Source organism: Myiozetetes cayanensis, unplaced genomic scaffold (genome assembly GCF_022539395.1).
Source record: "Myiozetetes cayanensis isolate MyiCay16 unplaced genomic scaffold, myiCay2020 scf6-25, whole genome shotgun sequence".
Taxonomy (NCBI): domain Eukaryota; kingdom Metazoa; phylum Chordata; class Aves; order Passeriformes; family Tyrannidae; genus Myiozetetes; species Myiozetetes cayanensis.
This window is the reverse complement of record NW_026087853.1, coordinates 590,981-611,175: the sequence shown is the minus strand read 5'-3', so window position 1 is coordinate 611,175 and position 20,195 is coordinate 590,981. Positions and strand designations below refer to the sequence as shown.

The 20,195-nt window shown below is 52.4% G+C and overlaps 1 protein-coding gene across 1 annotated transcript in view; it reads right to left on the bottom strand.

The window, feature by feature from the left end:
* Positions 1-20,195, bottom strand: part of NIN (ninein) — a 60,080-nt gene that overhangs the window by 26,373 nt on the left and 13,512 nt on the right. Inside the window, 10 exon segments of the mRNA XM_050336104.1 lie at positions 1,134-1,223; positions 1,992-2,102; positions 2,708-2,882; positions 3,003-3,143; positions 4,508-4,644; positions 6,351-6,518; positions 7,442-7,588; positions 8,641-8,828; positions 9,898-9,937; positions 14,608-14,771. Coding sequence (XP_050192061.1) covers positions 1,134-1,223; positions 1,992-2,102; positions 2,708-2,882; positions 3,003-3,143; positions 4,508-4,644; positions 6,351-6,518; positions 7,442-7,588; positions 8,641-8,828; positions 9,898-9,937; positions 14,608-14,771 — 1,361 coding nt within the window.

Here is a 20,195-nt window from a genome sequence, read left to right as displayed (position 1 = left end):
TTTACAAACAGCCAAGAAATACCTCCTCAAACACCATCTACTTGGGGGGAAAAAAAAAAAGAAAATCAAATCAGAAGCAAAAGATCAAATCAGGAATGAGATCCCCTCATTACTGCATTTACCATCTGGCACTTCTGCCCCTCTGCCAGCAGAACATCCCGAGTGTTTGTGCCAAATGCCGTGCACTCCGCTCCGTGAACAGCAGTTATTGAGGGAAATAACTCCCTGAATGTGTAAACACAGAACTCTGCAGAGCTGAAAGGCTCAGAAAGCAAACCTTGGGTGGTGATTTCTATCTGCCCTACTCAAAAACAGAGGAATAAGCTGAGTATCAGGAAGTCTCAACCCAACACCTATTCCTAGACGATTTTCGCTTGTAAACTGCGACTTCCCAGGAAAGCTGTTTCTGACCAGACAGCCTTGGGCCAAGGCAGCCCTTTATTAAATGAAAAGGATCATGCAGAACAGATCACAGAACCACAAAATGCAAGGCTGGTTTGGGTTGGAAGGGACCTGTAAGCCCATCTTGTTCCATCTCCTGCCGTGGGCAGGGACACCTTCCACTAGCCCAGGTTGCTCCAAGCCCTGTCCAACCTGGCCTTGGACACTTCCAGGGATCCAAGGGCAGCCACAGCTTCTCTGGGCAACAGGTGAGGTGGTACCACTGCAGGCATCAGAAAGTAGGTGTGTAAAAATAGATAAACCTGCAGGCTCACCTTGAAGAAGTCTTTCAGCCACATAAGATTGTGGTGGGGGAGGGGGGAGAAGACAAACTTTCCATGCTCAGTTTCATTTTAATAAGATACCAGTGGTTTGGAAACCAGCAAGATGTGGATGTATCTGATTTCTGCTGCAAGTTCCTGCAACTCTGACTTCATAGGGCTCCACAGACCCTTCTCCCAAGCCCACCCTTGGGACACCTCCTCCTCTTCAGCTCAGCCAGTTGCCTCCATGGGAAGAGCTTTCCAAGCCCCTCCGAGCTGCTGTTTGCAGTGAGAATGTGGCACCTGGGGATGTGGGTTAGTGGTGGCCTTGGCAGTGCTGGGGGTAGGGTTGGGCTTTTCCAACCTAAATGATCCTGTGATAGTCTGGGTGCAGAAGGGGGTCAGGTCTCAGCTTTGGGCTCCACTTACTCTGCACTGCTGCTCGTACTCGCTCTTGATCTGGGCCAGTCTCTCCTCCTGCAGGAAAAACTCTGCACTGGTGGGATCCAGGTCACCAAACTGAAACACAGGAATGGGATCCAGTTGCTCACCCACCAACCAGCCCTGCTCAGCCCAGCGTGGATGCCATTCCCACAGCCTATGCTCCCTCCTCTCCTATTTCTCATTTTACATAAAGAAACTATTTCCCTGCTAGGGGGGAAACAATGAGCAACCTCCCTCAAAACACTGCCTGCCAGCACAGTTCTCGTGCTCCCTCTGATTTCAGTTTTCCAGTTTAGCATAGGCACACCTCTGGGCAATAAATAATCTCCAACTTTCAAGAAGTCTGGAGAACGGATGCTGGGTGGGAATCCCAGAGTATGAATGTTTGTCTATGGATGCACAAACTCAAATGCCTTTGGAGAAGCTGATCCTTTGATGAGTTTAAAAGTAACACAGCCATGATCAGCCTTTCACCTTGATTTTCACATCATTTCAGCAGAGGTGCCATATAATACCTAACTCCTCAAGGATCCACTTCCCTGGAAAAGACCTGCATGTTATCCCAAATTTTGCACTGAGGGGAAAAAAAAAAAAATCCCTGCAGATCTACAGGATGATTGCTTCATTCTAAAGCTTCCTACTTTAATTAGAGTAAAATTACAGCTAAGGTGGAGCATCTTTAATTCCTGTAGCTGGAAGGCAATCCATGTCACCGAGGTAGGTTTGGTCCCACCTGGATAAGGACCCCAGGAGCCTGTGGCTGTCGGTTCAACTGGCACCTCGGATGTAGGAACTTAAAAAGGGATTTAAATCTGGAATCCCACCAGGAAAAGGAGGTTTTACCTTCTCAGCCAGGACGTTTTCCAAGTTCCTCTGCAGCTTGCTTGCCAAACTTTCACACTCGGCCAGTTTTTCTCCCGTTTCCAGTAGCTCGCTCTCCAGGCGGCTGTTTTCCTGGGCCAAACAAAGACACCCCCCCAACAAACAACAGCCTCAGCATTTGGAGGAGGAAAATAAAAGCTTATGTTAACTCACTCAAAAAAAAAAAAAAAGAGTTACTACTCCCAGTCAAGCTTGAGCATGACACTGCTCCAAGCTTCAGCCAAAGATGGGGATTACGAATCCACGTGCACACAACCCACTCCTGCCACAGCAAGTGTGAACGCTGGATTTGTGCAAAGGATCAAAAGGCATAACAGAAAGTTTGCTTTAGATGTTTGGGGCTTTTTAAAATTTGTTTTTAAAGCAGCATTTTAACCACTGTCAAGGTGTTTTATCTCCTGGCTGGACGGAAAAAGATCCAGCAAGGCAGCCGTGCACACACGGGCTCTGCACTTGATGGCAGCAGAGATATGAACTGGAGCCTTAAGAATCCAAGGAACAGCCCATGGAGGTGACCCAAAAACCAATTCTCACAGACACATGTCTATCTTGCTGCTTCAACTCCTTTTGGCCAGCCCAACACACACCATAAAACACATCCCCTCCCCAGGCATCGCTCCCCGCTCAGGACATCCCTCCCTTTCGGGGCAAACCCCGACTCTTGGGTTCCCCGTTACCTTCAGGGCCAGGGTCAGGCGGTCTCGGATGTAATTCTCATCCGTCTTCAGCTTTTCAATCTCCTGCTCCAGCTCCAGCCTCTGTTTGCTGGCCTGCTGCAGGATCTGCTCCCGCTCTCTGCGCAGCTCATTCTTGAGAGCCACGATTCGCTCCTTGTACTCCTCGTCCAGCTTCCTGCGAAGGCACCGGGGGCGAGAAGAGCTTGTCAGAAGAAGAAGGAGGTGGCAAACACTGCTGGGGGTGAAGGCACTACCTGTGCCTGGAGCAGGGGAAGGCTCGTTTGGGACACCACACCTGAGGTTGTACTCGTTGCGGCGCTCGATCGCGGCGTGGTGATCGTCCACTTCCGAGGCCATCAGGGATTTCAGCTTCTCGGCCTTCTCCAAGTCCGAACGCAGCTTCTCCTTCTCCCTGGCCACTTGGTCAAACCTCTCCCTAGGGGAAAGCAGAGCCATCCTGGGTTAAGGTCACCACTCGCTGTTCCCCCAAGAGGTTTTCTGGGGGAGAAGAACAGCTCGGAAAGCTCCCCACGGGTCTTATCAGCTGCATTTAGTCACTAGATTTGAACTTGCACCCACAGCTCCAGACGTGTCTTAATATCCCCATAGGTTCTGAGACCTCAAGCTTCCCAAATTCATTAAATTCTGGAATAATTTGGTTGGAAAGAACCTTAAAGATCATCCAGTTCCAACACCCTGCCATGAACAGAGACACCTTCCACTAGCCCAGGTTGCTCCAAGCCTTGTCCAACCTGGCCTTGGACACTTCCAGGGATCCAGAGGCAGCCCCAGCTTCCCTGGGCAACCTGTGCCAGGGCCTCCCCACCCTCACAGGGAGCAATTCCTTCCCAATATCCCATCTTTCCCTGCCCTCTGGCAGTGGGAAGCCATTCCCTCTTGTCCTGTCATTTCAGGTCCTTGTCCAAAGTCCCTCTTGGTGTTCTCTTGGAGCTCCTTTAGGCACTGGAAGGGGCTTAAAGATCTTTCTGGAGCCTTCTCTTCTTCAGGCTGAACACCCCCAGCTCCCTCAGCCTTTCATATGAATATCCTGAATCTCTAAACTATTCAAAGGTTTGCAGCACAAACAAAACACCCCAAACAGCTGGAGCTGTGTGTGTGGCAGATGGATGCAACAATCAAAACAGGAGTGAATCCACACAAAACTGAGGGTGCAGTGTTTAAAACCAGGGTCCCCAAAGTGGGGTGGACAAGATAATCAGTTGGTGTGTGGGAAGATTTGAGCTTCAGTAATACATATATATATAGTTATAAATTAATAAATATACATACAGGGCAACGTTTTCCATCTCCCACACTCTCTCAACAGAGAAACCTGCACGGCAGGTCCAGTGGAAAGTCAAACTGTGTTGACTTTCTAATGAAAAAAGGGGGGTTGCACGGTGACTCTGTACCTGCCCCTCATGGGTATCACAGGGTAAAAGCTCTGGGATGCAAGTTTGGATTAAAGGTACTGACAACAAACTGCCTCTGTCCTATGCTGTGCATTCTTTAGCCATCCATGACCACTGGGGATAGCAGTGACCACCTCCAGACTGTTCCCAGACTGGGAACAACATCCTGCTTTCATTTTTTTTCATTTTTCAACTATATTTTTCTGCAATCCTTGGGGGTGAGTGTTTTTAAAAAAAAAAAAAAAAAAAGAGACAGCTGGAAGTTTGGGAGCAATCTAAGAGAGAACTGAGCCTTCCAGTGCCACGTCCACACCACCAGTCCTCAGCTGCCCCTTCAGCTCCCGCTTGGCCCGACGGAGCAGCGCATCGGGCGATGCCCGTGACTCACAGGAGGTGCCTGATCTCCGTCTTGAAGCTCGCCAGAGCTGCCTGGTGGACCCCATTCTTGGTGATCAGGAGTTCGTTCTCCAGTGCCAGCGTCAGCTCCGTCAGGTTCACCTTCCCATCCAAGCTGAAGTCCAAAGCCTGCAGAAGCAACGCCGTGGTTAGAGCGGAACGAGCTTCCCTGCCCTGAGGGAGCCTGGAGATGTGGAGTGACAGGATGAGACGAGGAGGCTCGGAGGAGATCTTGGCTCGCTAATTAATCTGTCACAAACGCCCCCCGGGGCAATAAACCAGACATCTCTGCCACCTCCCGACGTTCCGGAGCCGCTGCCAGCCGTGGAGATGGGAAGTGTCCCGGCTGAGCTGCGAGACCAACAGGAAATTAGGCCCAGGCCTGATGAAATGGCACTAATTCTCTGGAGGATCTAACGACACCAGCCTTCCTAAACAGCAACTGCTGCAACAAAGTGGTGGGAGATGCTGATATTGAACAGAACCAGCAACAGAGGCAAGGCAAAAGCAGGAAGGATTTGATGGCGAGGATCTCACCTCCGAGAAAGCGAGTTATCAGCAACTGCTGGGAATTTTATGGAATCCCAGAGGGGTTTGGTTGGAAGGGACCACCTTAAAGATGGTCTCATTTCAAGCCCTCTGCCATGGGCAGGGACACCTTCCACTGGACCAGTTTGCTCCAAGCCCTGTCCAACCCGGCCTTGAAGAAAGGTCTTTCCTTTTGTATTCCAAACTCACATGGACGTTGGCACTTGAGGACATATTTTAGTGGTGAACAGGCAGTTGATGGTTGGACTCGATCTTAGAAGTCTTTTCCAACCTAAATGACCTCCTGATTCAATCTAACTCTGCAGGAGAACAAACCAAAGCACTCGTGGTGGGGCTGAAACCCTGCAGACACCGGAGAAACCACCCCAGTGGCATCAGGAACAAAGGGAGTCGTCAGTGGAAAGCAACGAGCAGAAGAGAAGGTAAAGGTGGACACACAAGCCTGGTGAAGGTGGTCCCAACATTCTCAAGCTGTCCTGTGTGAGCCCAGGCTACAAGTGAGTTTTAAAGCCTGAGCAATGACAGAGGTTACTACAGCCTGGGTGTTTAACATCCACATGGACATTCAGAGTCAAGGGAATCACAGAGTCAGCATTGCTGGGAACCCAGCGAGGGTCTCAAAACAGAGACCACCACGGGAAATTATCTTCTCCCATCCACAGTTTCTAGGGAGATGGACAGGGATAGGGTTTATTCAGGCATCTGATTTGCACCCCATCACCCTTTTACTCTCTCTGACACAACACTAAGGACTGGGCAGGGTTTCAAGTGCTGTCCTCCACCTCAGCACCAGCAATAATTCAGGTCACTCCAGTGCTGAGAGGTGCAGCTATTCAGGGAGGGGAAGGAATTAAATTGCTTTCTAACAAATATAGGTGACCTCTTTGAGCTAGGCTAGAAATCACAGTGTATTTTTATCATTAGCTTCCATCTCTGCGGGATGCACCATAAAGGAAATTATTGGAAACTTCACAGAACTGTCGTCACCTGCACTGGGGATTTTTATAGGATCATAGAATGGCTTGGGTTGGAAGGAGCCATAATCATCATCCCCTTGCAACCCTACCACGGGCAAGGACACCTTCCACTAGCCCAGGTTGCTCCAAGCCCCATCCAACCTGGCCTTGAGCGCTTCCAGGGATGGGGCAGCTTCTCTGGGAAGTTTTAAATGGGAAAAAACCCCCAAGGATTTCAGAAGGGAAAAAAAAATAATTCAGTTACAATCCAGCATCCACCACCGGGGGGGAAAAAACACATCCAAGGGGTGGGACAGAGCCGGTGGTTACCTTCAGGATCTCCTGGCTGTTCTCTATGCCCTCCTGGTGCCAGCAGTCGAGGACCCCCTCCACGCAGCCGTATCCCATCCCGTCATCCAGGTTGGAGAAGAGGGAGAAGCCGATGGTGCTGGGCATGGCCGAGGGGGTGGTCGTGCGGCGCCCGCTCTCGTCGAAGGACTGCCGGGAGAGGGTGAGGGTGTGACGGGGCATGGGCAGCGCCAGGCATCTGGTCCACCCCGTGCCCACAGGGGCTTATAAATGTAATTTCCCTACTCCAGGAGATTAAGGATTAAGGCCTGGCTTTCCCTCGCTGCCAAGCAAACCCCCAGTGGGAGCACTCCCGCTGACCTCACGGCACCGCGGCGCAACCAGGCACTTGGGATTTGAGCTAAAGCCAAGGAGGAGCAGTCTCAGAGCTGTCCCCAGTGCTCCAGAAGTGCTCATTTTCAGTTTTGAGTGTAACCTCCCCTAAAAAGGCCGCAGGGAGCACATGCAGAGGTGCTTTGGGTATAGCCCTCAGCTGCCAAGCAAAGGCAGGGAGAAAATTTCAAACTCTCTCTCAGAAAATAAATAAGAATTAGAGAAGAGACGTGGGACCTGCATGTCCACGGCCCCCAGCCTACCCTGGGTATCACTTCGCCCTCCATCCAGTTTATACCAGATGCCCCATCCCTGGAAGTGCCCAAGGCCAGGTTAGATGAACTTGGAGCAACCTGGGATAGTGCAAGGTGTCCCTGCCCATGGCAGGGAGTGGAACGAGATGGTTTTTAAGGTCCCTTCCAACCCAAACCATTTTAGGATTCTACAACTCTACAAAAATTTACTTACTGCACTTCACAGGTTGCCAGAGCCATCTGCCCCTTCACCATGAGGGTGTTTTCTGCTTCATCTCTCCCCACCAACCCTCCCCAAAAAGCTTTTTCTGAGAGAGAACTTGAAATCTGCTTTTGGAGCAGCTCCCTGTCACCACCTCCTGCCTCCACGGGGCAGGGGGACCCTCACAGGGAGAAATGCTGACGAAGAGGAGGAGACAGGCTAAGTGGGATTTGCTCAAGACTTCTCCCCCTCCTTTTCTCCCAGGATCCCCCTCAGTTCCTCACCTGCATGGAGAGGTGCCGTTTCAGCTGTCGGTACGGAGTGGACGCCGAGGGTGTCAGCGACTTCCCGTTTTTAATCAGCCCATAAAAGAAATCCTCCACACTCATGGTCCCATCTTGCTCCAGGTTGTGGAGCACCTCTTCAAGCACCTGCAAGGAGACAGAGATCACACCTATCAGCAAACCAGCACGGTGACAATCTGGCACACAGAGGAAACATCCTATTCCCAAGGCTCTAAAAACAGCAAAGCAGGAGTTATCCGGCACCACATCACCCAGTGCTGGTACAGCAACCTCCACATGGAAAACTGCAGACACAGACACCACGAAAAACAGCTCGATGACCATCTTGGAGCCTCTATTTAATGAGGCAGCATGAAAAAAAAAGCCTCATATCATTCTGCTCCCTAGAGAGGGTGACCTCAGGAATTCAGCACAATGCACTGAGAGATGCCAAACCCGCAGCAGCTTGAAGTGACCAGGCAAAAAACCCACAGTAAGACACTGCAAGGTTATAATAAATTTGTTTTATGCTTCAGGGCGTGCTGCTTTCTGAAGAGCAGGACCGGAGATGTTCAGATTAGTCCCTCGCTATTTCTTTGTCTCCAGTTTATCTTTTCCATTTTCTGCCTTAATACCCTGAAAACATTTCATTGCAGACACTGCAAAGGAACACCTGCCCAGAAACATGTTTTATGGAGGGAATTCTTACAAGCCATGTTGTTTTTAAGATGCAAAAAGCCTGGCTTTTTTTAATAAAACAAAATCCTAAGTTGACAAGAGGCTTCTTTGCTAAAGGATTAATTTTCTCGTGGACTCTTGCTGCAGGACAGAAACAGCCCAGAGGCCTTCACAAAGTCAAAAGCAGCCACCTATGAATATTTAACCCATCTTACAGCCTAGCCAGAAGATTCCTGGGATTAAGGAGACATGTTTGGAATCCAAGAAATGTTTTTAAATTGCAGCTTCCTCCACAATCGCGTGAGGAGACGCACGCACACGACGGTGCGAGGTTGGCAGCTGCCTCCTCCCAGAGCAGCCACCCACATCTGATGGTACCACACCAAAAATACGGCTGGAAAATCGGGAGCTGGAGCTGGAAAGTCCCTTCTAAGCAGCTGTTTGCCAGGACAGATTTTGGGGGGATATGCTAACCCCCCAGACACACGCAGTGGTGTGAGGGTCCGTAGGTGGTCACTCACCTCCCCAGCCACCGTGTGCAACCCGTACTGCTCACAGATGGAAACCAGCTTCTTCCTGTTCAGGTGGCCATCCCTGGTGATCCCCAGGTGCTCACAGACCTCCTGCAGCTTCTCCTCTATCCAGTCCGGGCTGGGAGAGGTGCCAGGGGAGGCGTTCAGGTCATCCGGGTTCCAGAAGCGCAGCTGTCCTGGAAAATGGGAAATCGGTCCCGGGTTTTGGAGTGGCCACCACAAGACCTGGGGGGTTCTGCACGTCACAGGGCACCTGCTGCTGTGGTGGGCAGAGCTCCTTCCTGGCTCATCAGATCCCGTGGGATCATTTGCCTGAGCTCACCCTGCTCAGAGCACAGCTGGGATTTTAGGGTATGGATACTGGTCCCACAAGTATCCCACCCCAGGGGAGGGAACCCCATGTCCGTAGAATCATGGCATTGTTGAGGTTGGAAAAGACCTCTCAGATCATCAAGTCCAACCGTTCCCCCAGCAGTGCCAAGGCCATCACTGACCCATGTCCCCAGGTGCCACATCCTCATGTTTTAATTCCCCCCAGGGATGGGGACTCCACCACTGCCCTGGGCAGCTGTGCCAGTGCCTGACCAGGGTCAGGGAGCTGCAAGGTCACCTCCTGGGGCTGGAAAAGCAGCTTTAGGAGAAAAAACATGATCTCTTTGGATAGGGTAAGAGTCAGAGAGCAGCTGAAATGCAGAAGAGGTGTTGAAGCAATTAAAAGGAAGAAGGTTTTTACAATGAGGATGGTAAAACACTGGCACAGAGAGGTAGTAGCTCTTCCCTGGAAGTGTTCAAGCCCAGGCTGGACAGAGCTCTGAATAACCTGGTGTAGTGGAAGGTGTCCCTGCCCATAGCAGGGGTGGAACTGGACATCTTTAAGATCCCTTCCAAACCAAACTATATGATTTTACGACTCTGTGACAACCAGGGAACCTTCAACAACTGGCTCCTGCTGACATCTAGTGCCCACCGAGCTCCACTACAGCCAGCACCCCCCAGGGCAGGAGCGGAGACCAGGACAGGGGTGCTGAGGTCAGGGACACCAGGATGAAGAAGGCAGAGAGGTGAAGGCACAAGATGCGTCCTCTGAGGCTCCCCTGCTTTAGCTTTCACCCCTAGGTGCATCTCCCTGAGCTCTGGATGCTCCATGCACCCAGCTGGCCTGAGACCCTCTCCATGAGCTCCTCTGATTGATCTTCAAAGCTGTCAGGACAGCGAGCACGTCCAAGTGCTGCCCTTCGCCCTTACCCTCGGCCTCGTACTCCTCGCTGTCCCGCGTCTTCCAGCGCTGGGGAGAAAACAAAAGGTTCCTCGGTTATTACTCTTGCAAGACATCACCCCTAGCAAAGAGACCCTGAGATCAGCGCCGAAGGAGCTGCAGGGGCTCCACCAACGCCGCCGGGCTTTCATCTCCCAGCTCCCCACGGGCTGGGCCGGCAATCCCGGCTCTTTGATCCTTGCCTTGTTCTCTGGTGGGGAGAAACCACAGCAAGGGACACCCAAAGGCCCTCAAAGTGACCCAGGAGAGGCGGCAGATCAGAGCCTGGCAGGGTGATGGGAGAGAGGGAGGGGTTTGCCCTCCGAGAAAATCGTGCTGCTCGTCTTAGAGGTGTTGATAGCCGAGGTCACGGGACGCAGGAAAGATCACAGAGCTGCTAGTTGGGTTATCCCTCTCCTTCCAGCACTCTGTTTTTTCCCCCTGTTTTGGCCCATGTTTAGCCAAGCCCACTCCAAAACTCCTCCACACTAACTGCAGCTCTAGGTCAGGAGACAGACCTGTACTGCCAAAAAAACCCCGCTCTTTGGTGGTCTTAAGCGATCTCGTTCCCTCTGGAAACACCCCATCAGCTCAGGCAGCACCGGCAGCAGGGCAGAAGTACAGGATTTAAGATGATTCCCTCATGTACTACACGTTGTACATCCCTTGTACCACCCTTGTACCAGCCCAGGGTATTTACTCCCACGCCACACCAACTCCTGGTTCGGCAGCGGCCTCGGCAGATGTTGCTTCCCCGGCGCTACAAGTGGATGCTCCTGCCTGCACGTGACCGATGGATTTGGAGGCAAAGTCACCCAGGACATAAAGAGGCTCTAAATCATCGCAGAAAAGTTCAATACGTCTCGCTTAGATTACAGCTCAAAGCCATTAATCTACAACGTTTCCATGGAAACTGGATTAGGTCACTGGACTTTTTTTAGCTCTGCCGCTCGTTCCCGTTTCAGCTGCCGGACCAGGCAAGGGCCCTTGGTTGCCACAGCATCACAGTGTCCCACCAGAGACAAAAAGCAGGAGCTGAGGCAGCAGGTACCATCCCTGGTCAAATCCCATCCCTGGAAGTGTTCCAGGTCAGGTTGGATGGGGCTTGGAGCAACCTGGGATAGTGGAAGGTGTCCCTGCCCATGGCAGGGGGGTGGAACTGGATGAGCTTTAAGGTCCCTTCCAATCCAAGCCATTCCATGATTTTATGTAATTACCATCTGCAGAGGTAGAAAGCAGCCTAAAAATTGCAGGAGCTGACAGCAGCCCAGCCCTGAAGTGCTTGCACACGTGCAACAGCCAACACCGTGTGGGGAGAGGGTCTCTGAGTGCCACCCTCCAGCCGCTCATCCTTGTCCTTGTGGTGGTGGGGGAAACTGAGGGGAATCTGGTAGTGATGCTCAGAAGGCAGATCCACCGTGTCCAAGTCTTTCTGCATAAGCAATATATTTATATTTTTATATATATATATATTTCATAGCACCAGATCCTCTCACGTCAAGGACGCCTCAAAACCAAGACCCCCCAAAACCAGAGAAGCCGTGGCACTCCCATCCCTGGAAGTGTTTATGGACATAACAAGACAGGGCTCGGAGCAACCTGGTCGAGTGGAAGGTGTCCCTGCCCACGGCAGGGGGTGGGAATGAGACAGCCTTCAAGATCCCTTCCCACCCAAACCATCCCGGGATTCTACGGAACCACAACGCACAACAACTCTGTAAACACCGACAACCCCACGAGGCTGCAACACGGAAGGGGGGGCTGTGGGTTGGCAACCCCCCCGACAGCGACCCCGGGGCACTCGTGTGACCTCCCTGTCCGTGCCGGGGGTCCCTTTGTGTGCTGGGAGGGTTCGGGCTCGGCCACCACCGGCGGGAGCACAAAGAGGGGCCGGGACATCCCGATGTCAGGCCCGGCATTGTTCCCCCCACACAGCCCCAGCAGTGCTACAGCTGGCCACGGGTCACACCCAGCAGCCGCCGGGGATCCCAGGAATGCGTTATTTCTTTGGGAGGCGCGTGCTCGGGCCGGGCCGAGGAGCAGATGGCCACGGGCTTTCAGTGCATCTGCAGCCTGTGCCGTTTGCTCGCCGTGGCCTCTCCCCAGAACGAGGCAGCAGCAGCCACCTCTTCCCCCGCTGCCATCTGCTCCAGCCAGACAGAACCTTTGTTCTCCCCCAAGAATATATTGCTAATTAAAATGATGATCAGGAGCGCACGCCGAGCCGGAGCCCCCCAGTGCTGGCAAACCCTGCTCTTCCCAGATCCAGAGATCAGCTCCCTGGGCTGAGCAGCCGGAGCAGAGACCCCAAAAATCCATCAAATCTCCATAACCCCACTTTTCCAAGTGCCTGCAGCTCCAAAGCACCGGAGTCACACCAATAACACACTCTTGCGGGAAGCGGGCACTCTCCTGAGCTGTTATCCACAAATTTGGCTTTACAGGACAATCCCACCTTTGGGAGCCTCACACCAAGGACCCAAAGACGAGGAGTTTCAAGCTGAGCCTCCCAGAAGGTTTTGCTCCAGGGTCACGTGCCATGCCAGAAGCAACTCTTGCAGAAGCAAACACACAGAAAATCGGCGAGAGTAGCTCTAGGAGGCACTGGAAGGACAGAGTTGGGATGTTGGACAGGGCTTGGAGCAACCTGATCTAGTGGAAGGTGTCCCTGCCCATGCCAGGGGGTGGAACAAGATGGACTTTAAGGTCCCTTCCAACCCAAACCATTTTGGGATCCTATGAACCTGCAAGTAGGAGGGATCCTTCCCAGAGCAGAGCCAACAGCTAGGGGAGGGGAGGTGACAGATGCTCTTCAGTGAGGTTTGGATGTCAGCATGGTCAGCATCCATGGGGACAAGCTCCTGAAGGTCAGAGGGACCCTCAGGATCCCACCACCACCACCCTGCTGTTGATCACAGCAGGATCAACACCAAACCCAGACCCAGCTGCTCGTTACTTTATCCAACAGCACCCAAAAATCCACTGGGGATGGAGCTCATGGAGCCTCCCTGGGCAGCCGATCCCATGCACAGCCCAGCCCTCCAGCCTCTCCCCTCGTGGTTACAGCCACCAGGAGGGGAAGGAAGGCAAGGAAGGAATCCTCTCAGACAGAGCCTGAGCCCTTTTAATTGGCACTGCTTGAGAGCAAGCGCCAATTAAGCCACCCTGTCCCAGTTCTCAGGCCACAGACAGCCCGGGCCGGGGCCAGGCTTGCGGAACGCCGGCGATGTGTGTACACACAACAGCAGAAAACTGGGAAAAAGGCTGGTGGCTGTGCCAAGTCCCAGGGAGTCAATGCATCAGGAGCCTCCAGCATTTCCCCAGGACCCCTCGACACCTCCCAGCAACTCATTTCCACGCACACCAAGGGGATGTGCTTTAGAAGCGAGATAGCAACTCTGATAGAGTTCAGCCAGTTTTTTGCTTAATTTGCAAGAGAATTAACCATCCCATCACTCCAGGAGGTGCACCAAGCGTTCTCAGCAGGAGACTGATCCAGCCCCGTGGTTACAGTACCAGCTGGGTTAATTAACTGACCTTGTTAATAAACTACCCTCTTACACCTCCGTGACAGCTAAAACTGAGGAATAAGATTAGAGTAGCCTCTTCCATCAAGGGCATGGCTTCCCTAGGGGCTGTGGGCAGATTAACACCGATTCCAAGGTCAGGGCAGCCCACGTGGGCAGCACCAGGAGATGGACGAGCATCCCCACGGCGGTGAGCAAAGGTCACCGAGAGCAGGGACAAGAAGCTGGGTCTGGTGGAGAAGCTTTTCTTTGAGATTTTTTTTTTTTTTTTAATTTTTAAGCACAGGAATAACACTGAAAACCTGGAAATTTCTCCCTTGCTTTCCCATGCAGGGCTGGTGGCTGCAAGAGTCCTCCCCCCCCCCATCTCACAAACAAAGCCGAGAGAGAGGAGGGGAGAAAGCAGCAGCGCTTCTCCTTCCCACTGGAAAACTCCCACCCTGTGCTCCTGAATCAACAATACTTGGCAACCCAGGGCAGGCTGGAAGCAGCCCAGCTCCCGGGAAATGCCGCTGTGGCCGTACTCTAACACACCCCGATCCCAACCGCTCGGCTCCTTTGGCTTTTCTGTCTGGGGAAGCAAGAGATTTTAGGGATTGAAAAGCCCTGGCACAAAGAGAGCCACGAATTTCAGTCACAAAACCAAGAATTTAAAAAAAAAAATTAAAAAAAAATCTGGATTTTTGAGCAAATCCAAGTCACCATCCCAAGGCACGTGCTGGTCAGAGAGCTCTGCCACCCACCACCCCTTTCCCCTCTGCCAGAGACCTCCAGAGCCACGGGTGGGTTTTGGCAGCCGAGCTAATGGATGTGGACGTGCTCCGTGTGCTCCCAGCCCACACTTCATTAGCCACGGAGGCAGCGGGACAGCCCTTCCCTAATTGCTGGCCCGCTCCGGAGTCAGGAGAGCGGCGGGGCCAGCGGTGCCGGCACACGGAGCACGTCACCACCAGCACCCGGAGCACATCACCCCGGGCTCCTTCCCGGCTTCCCACGGCAGCCACGCAGATGGGAATCAGGGGCTGGAGCGAGGGAGGTGCTGCCTGGCATGGCTGATCGATGCCTTTCCGCTTGGGAAGGCTCCAAGGACACCCGAACCCCCTTTGGATGTGAGGAGCAGCCATGTCTGGAGGTGACAAGCCCACCCAGCGCTCATCCCGCTTCCCTGCTCACCTGCTCGCCGGAGGGGATGTGTGTGGGATGTGCCTCCTCGCTCAGGGGCTCGATGACGGTCACCTCGGCAAAGTCCTCCACGGACTCCTGGAACTCTGGCAGGGAACGCCGCCCGTAGCGTTTGCCACCTTTGATGTACTTGGGCTGCGCTTCCGGGGAGGAATCTGGGAAATTTAAGAACAACACACATAGATAACATGATTTTTTTTTTTTTTTTTTTTCAGATCAAGCTCCCAAGGTTGGTTTGGTCAGAAATGCCACCAACATTCCTGCTGGACAGGCACCAATGCCTGCACATTCCCAGGATTGCTGCCCTCAGTGTGGTGTTGGGCATGACGGGTTAGGAGTGGTTCTGCTCCCCCCCTAAAAAAAAAAGAAGCTGTCACTAAGTGGAGTCTTCCTCACCCTTCCCCAATTCCCAGATCAAGTTAACAGGATGGGGAAACGCTCCCTCAGCCCTGCCAAGAGCCTGGGATGGAAAGTCCATTAGGCCTCTGCTCCTTGCGCTAATCTCCATTAGCAGCGCCGGGCAGGTTTAATTAGGGACAGCCTTGCACTCGGGCAGCTCAGGTCTCCAGCTCCCTCAGACACCTGGGCGCTGCTATCCGTGGATTTAAATTTCAGCTCCGTTAAAAGCATAAGAACAACCTGGCAAGTGGGGGAAAAAAAAAAAAAAAATAAAATCCAGGCGAGTTTGGAGGCGAACGTGTCTCTCAGGGGCCGACAGCGGCAGCCGATCCCGGGGACAGCGGGGGCAGGTCCCAGCTTGCGCCAGCTGCGGGATCTAAATAACCCTTTGGAGCCCTCCTCTAATTACAGGGGCTCCAACATTCCCCGGCTCCAGCTTCCCCCAGCAAGCTCCTGCCTTCTGGGACCGAATTATCCGGGAGCGCTCGCAGACGAGGATCAAAACAAAAAAATAAATAAGCGCCTTTTTGGGCTGTTTTTCAGTGAGAATCACCCGGCGTCTGGAGCAGGGGGCAAATTAGACGGAGGACCAAATTAACCAGGGATTCAATTAGGGAAGGCTCCGTGCCACGCTTTGTTTCAGTGTTTGCTAACCTGACTGTCGAGAGCCCCCCAGGACCCCATCATCTTTTATTTTCCGCCACTCGCGGTGGCAAGAGCAGCAGCTTTTGAAAATTTTATTTGCAGAGGGCTCTGATATAAAATAAATGCAAGGCTGCAATACTAATAAGGCGCAGGGAAGCCGGTCCATCGCTGACAAAGGATACGGGGGAAGCAGCGGGTCTCTAAAAACCCCCTCCCCAAATGCCTCCTCGGATAATATTCCCTCAGATATGGAAGAAAAGGCTTCAAGCTTGTTAGAGGGCGGAAAAAAAAAATATATATATATATATTCCACAACTTAGCTATGCAATGAATTATAAAATACACAGGACGAGGAGCGCTTTGATTCCTGAAGCCTCGCACTCCATCCAGCCGTGGTGCAGCTCTAGGGAACAAACCCGGCGCCCGTGTTTGAACAAGGCCATCTTAACAAGATTTGCTGCAGCTGGGACTCAGCACATGAAAGTTGGGAGATGGAGGGAGCCGATAGAAAAAATCTCGAGGAGGCAGGCTGATTGAGCAAGAGCCCCAGAACAAAAGCAAACCTTATCACTCCTATTAAAGCCTGCCTGGTGGTGAACAATCTCCATCCAGCAGCTCTCTCTGAAATGCTAATATTTGTGGCGACTCATTCACCCTGTTATTTTCTCCCTCCCTCACAAGAGGGCTTGGGGGGGGGGGAGGGCTTTGTTTTTCTTCAGGAATCATTTTTTATTCCTAAGGCAGGGATGTACCTCCATGCCCATCTGTCTTTGGAAAGATGGGGGAGGGGGAAGGAGGGGGGAAGAAGCTGTAATTTAGCAACAGCAAAGCTGAAGCTAAATTTCCTTCTGGGTTTCCCAAAGAATTCTGTTTCCAACCCTGCCACACTGACAGTGTGTTTAACCACTGCTGCAGCTGGAAATCCAGCTGTATGTGGCCTAGTGGAAGGTGTCCCTGTCCATGGAAAGGTTGGAACAAGATAGTTCTTCAAGGTGCCTTCCAACCCAAGCCATTCCATGATTCTGTGAAACACAAGTGCCTTCACACCGAGCTCCCTGCAAGCACAGGGATGGGAACAATGGGAGCATCTCCCTCCTTCTCTGCTTTAAGCATTTGGAGGTGATTTCTCTCTCCTGTTCGGTCTGAGCACCCTGGGTGAGCTTGTTTTCCCTTTGTAATTAAAAGGCTGTGAAGCCTGAGAACATCCCCAGCAGGGAAAGGTGACCCTTCACAGCTCGAGAGCAGAAAGTTTGCTCCTGCTTTGCTCTGACTTTCAAACCGGCTGTGCCTGAGGAGATCCCAGCTCTGGCACCCTGAAATCCCATAGCTCAGGCACCCTGAAATCCTGTTTCCAGAGCCAGGGTGTTTTTGTTAACATTGGGTTGCAGTTCTTTCCCCATCCTGTGCCACACTGGCATAAGGGACCACGTCCTGCAGCCCCATCCCTGGAAGCACAAATCCATCTCCTCTCCAGAAAGCCTCATTCACCACCATCTCTCACTCATGGATACACCTTCCACACCTGTAGCATCCTTTAAGCCTCTCCATCTCCTGGTTTCCCAACCCAACCCCCTGGCACAGCAGCCCTGCCCTTGATGCTCCCACCATTCCCAACATTTAGGGAATGCCGAGTGCACACACCAGCAAAAAGCAGCTCCCCGTGCTCCCTGAGTGCAGGAAGTTCAGTGATGAGCTGAACAATCTCTCATTCCCAGCCAAAACTGATGAGGAAGGATTATAGAATCATAGAATCATAGAATAGATTGGGTTGGAAAAGACCTCCAAGATCATCAAGTCCAACCCCTGATCCAACTCTAATTACTATATCATGTTGGAAAAGGTGTCCCAGATCATCGAGCCCAGCCTTAGATGGAGAGAGCTGCTCAATCCACACGTGCCCTCAAAGGCAAAGGAGGAACAGGAGGGAGATGTCAAAAATCAAGGTTTTCAGTGAGGCAGATGCCCATGAGACAGCCCTGTGTGCTATTTATCCCCCAAAATATCCCACTGAACTGAACAGAGGGCAGGATGATTGAGTCCAGGTACCCACTTCTCCCACCAGCAGCAAGGCAAGATGCTGCAGCTCACAGGTTCCCATTACTGTGTGGCTGACAAGGCATCAAGAAAGGGGAAAAAAAAGAGAAAAATGAAATAAGTTGAGCCCTCCCTGCCTTCCACAGCCCTCAGCAACACTCAGGCTTAGGCTCTAGAGTCGGTGCCTAATTAAACACTGAGGTCTGACCTGCCCCCCCTGAACTGCCCCCAGGCTGGGGACAAGAGAACAAGCCTCTCAACCTTCCTGCCCATTGCCCAGAGGGTTTGTGGTCCCCAAAGTGCCCCCCCGAGAAAAAGAAAAAAAAACCAAACCACCAAACAACCCACTTTAAGCCTCCATTTCACAAGACCCCCTGATTTCAGCACCGCAGACAGAAACCATCAATTCCCTTCCTCGCTCCCCCCTCGCCCAGCTCGGCAGTGAAAAGATTTACACTTGATTTTCTGCCTTTCTGCGCCAGATAAGTCATTGCAAAATCCTGCTCTGCCCTCAGATGCTTGGGGAGGATGGAGGAAGAGGATGGGGAGGGGGCTCCCCTTTTTTCCTGGGCCCAGCATCAAAGCCCTGGAGTGTAGACAAAAGGGGGTTTAGAGCAGCAAGACCCTCGTCCCACAATCCCGGCATCTACAGAGGTGAAATTAATTTCTCTGCTGCTTAAGATTTGGAAGGCAGGGGCTGCTCCAACTGCTGGGCAAAGCTCATGGCAGCTGGGATCTGCTAAATCCTAATCCCCTGAGGCACCAGGTATGTCTGAACTCCTCCAAGTCCCTGTTCCATAATTCGGAGCGATGGCTGGGTCACCACGACCCAAAAAAACAATCAACGTGTTTCCACCCCAAAGATTCTGTCCGGGCATAAACCACCCCTGTCTGGACAGAGGCAATTGATTTTATACCTATGTTGCAGCCACTTGAACAACCTTCCACCCCCATGGGTGCCCCTCCAAGGGCATCACTCCCACCAGGTCCTTTTTGGGAGGGCACTTCTGTTGTCTCCACGTGCTGGGGAGGAGGAAAAAGAGACCCAACAACCCCTGGTGACCGCAGGGCCGATGGCGTCAAACTGCTCTTTAATTTCTCCCGGGTGTTCCTGTAATCCTGCACTCCACCCTGGTAATCCCTCCCTATCTGAGCTTCCACGCACTTTTTATTTGCTATAATGGGGAAGGAAAAAAAAAAAAAAAGGAAAAAAAAAAAAAAGTCTGATTTTTTTTTTCTTTCCCCTAATCACCCACAGAAATTATTATTTTTTTTCTTTCTTTCTCCACCCTTAAATCTATTTTACTGGCCCAACAATGACCCGTGGACAAAGAGCAGTGGTGGCAGCAGCAGCCAGCCCAGTCCCACGGGTCTCAGGAGCTAAAATAATCACTGTTTTAAACCACATTCAAGCCTTTTTCTGCTTTTCCTGGAATCTCCCCGTCCCTCTTCCCAGCACAGCCAGGGTTTGCCCAGCCAGCTGATGCTCTGGTTCACGGCTGGGGTTGTGTCCCCACACCATCATCCTCAAGGGGACAGAGCTGATGACAGCAGCACTGGGAACTCTGCCTGCCTTGGTTTCCAGGGCTGCTTCCCAGGCAAAGCGCCCGCAGCACACCAGGACCATCCTGCCTGCCAGTCTTCCCTCTGCAAAGGGAGTTTTCCTCTTTGCCAAGAAAAAAAAAAAATCATATAAATGTATCAGCTGCTCTTTGCAAGCCTGAGTGCCTCTCCCACCTGCTGCTTCCTCCCAAAACAAGGAAACCCCCTCGGCTGCTTCTGCAGGAACCACAGCAGTTTTGGTTCCTTATCCCCAGCCCAGGGATCCTGATGGGACCCCAGGGCTGCCCTGTCATAGACCCCAGAATGGTTTGGGTTGGAAGGGACCTTAAAGACCATCTCATTTCACCTCCTGCCACAGGTAGGGACACCTTCCACTAGCCCAGGGTGTTCCAACCTGGCCTTGGACATGTCCAGGGATCCAGGGGCAGCCACAGCTTCTCTGGGCAACCTGTGCCAGGGCCTGCCCACCCTCACAGCCACAAATTTCTTCCCAACATCCCATCTAAACCTTCTCTCTGTCAGTTTGAAGCCATTCCCTTGTCCTGTCACTCCAGGCCCTTCTAAATAGTCCCTCTCCATCTTTCCTGTGGGATCCCTTCAGCTCCTGGAAGGCCACAATCAGGTCAGCCCTGAGCCTTCCCTTCTCCAGGCTGAACAATCTCAAACCTCAGAGCCTTTCCTTATGGGAGAGCTGCTCCATCCCTCTGATCAGCTTGGTGGCTCCTCTGGACTCGCTCCAACAGCTCCATGTCCTTCCTGTCACCCCTGGGCTCCTTGTGCTGAGCCATCCTCCCCGAGCCAGGAGCACCCACAGGGACAAGGATGATGATGATGTCCCCAGCCAGGTCCCTTGGCCGTGTTGCACACGCAGGACAGACCAAAGCCACGAGCCCACCCAAGTGACCTTCCCATTACCCAAATCCCTGGATAAAACCACA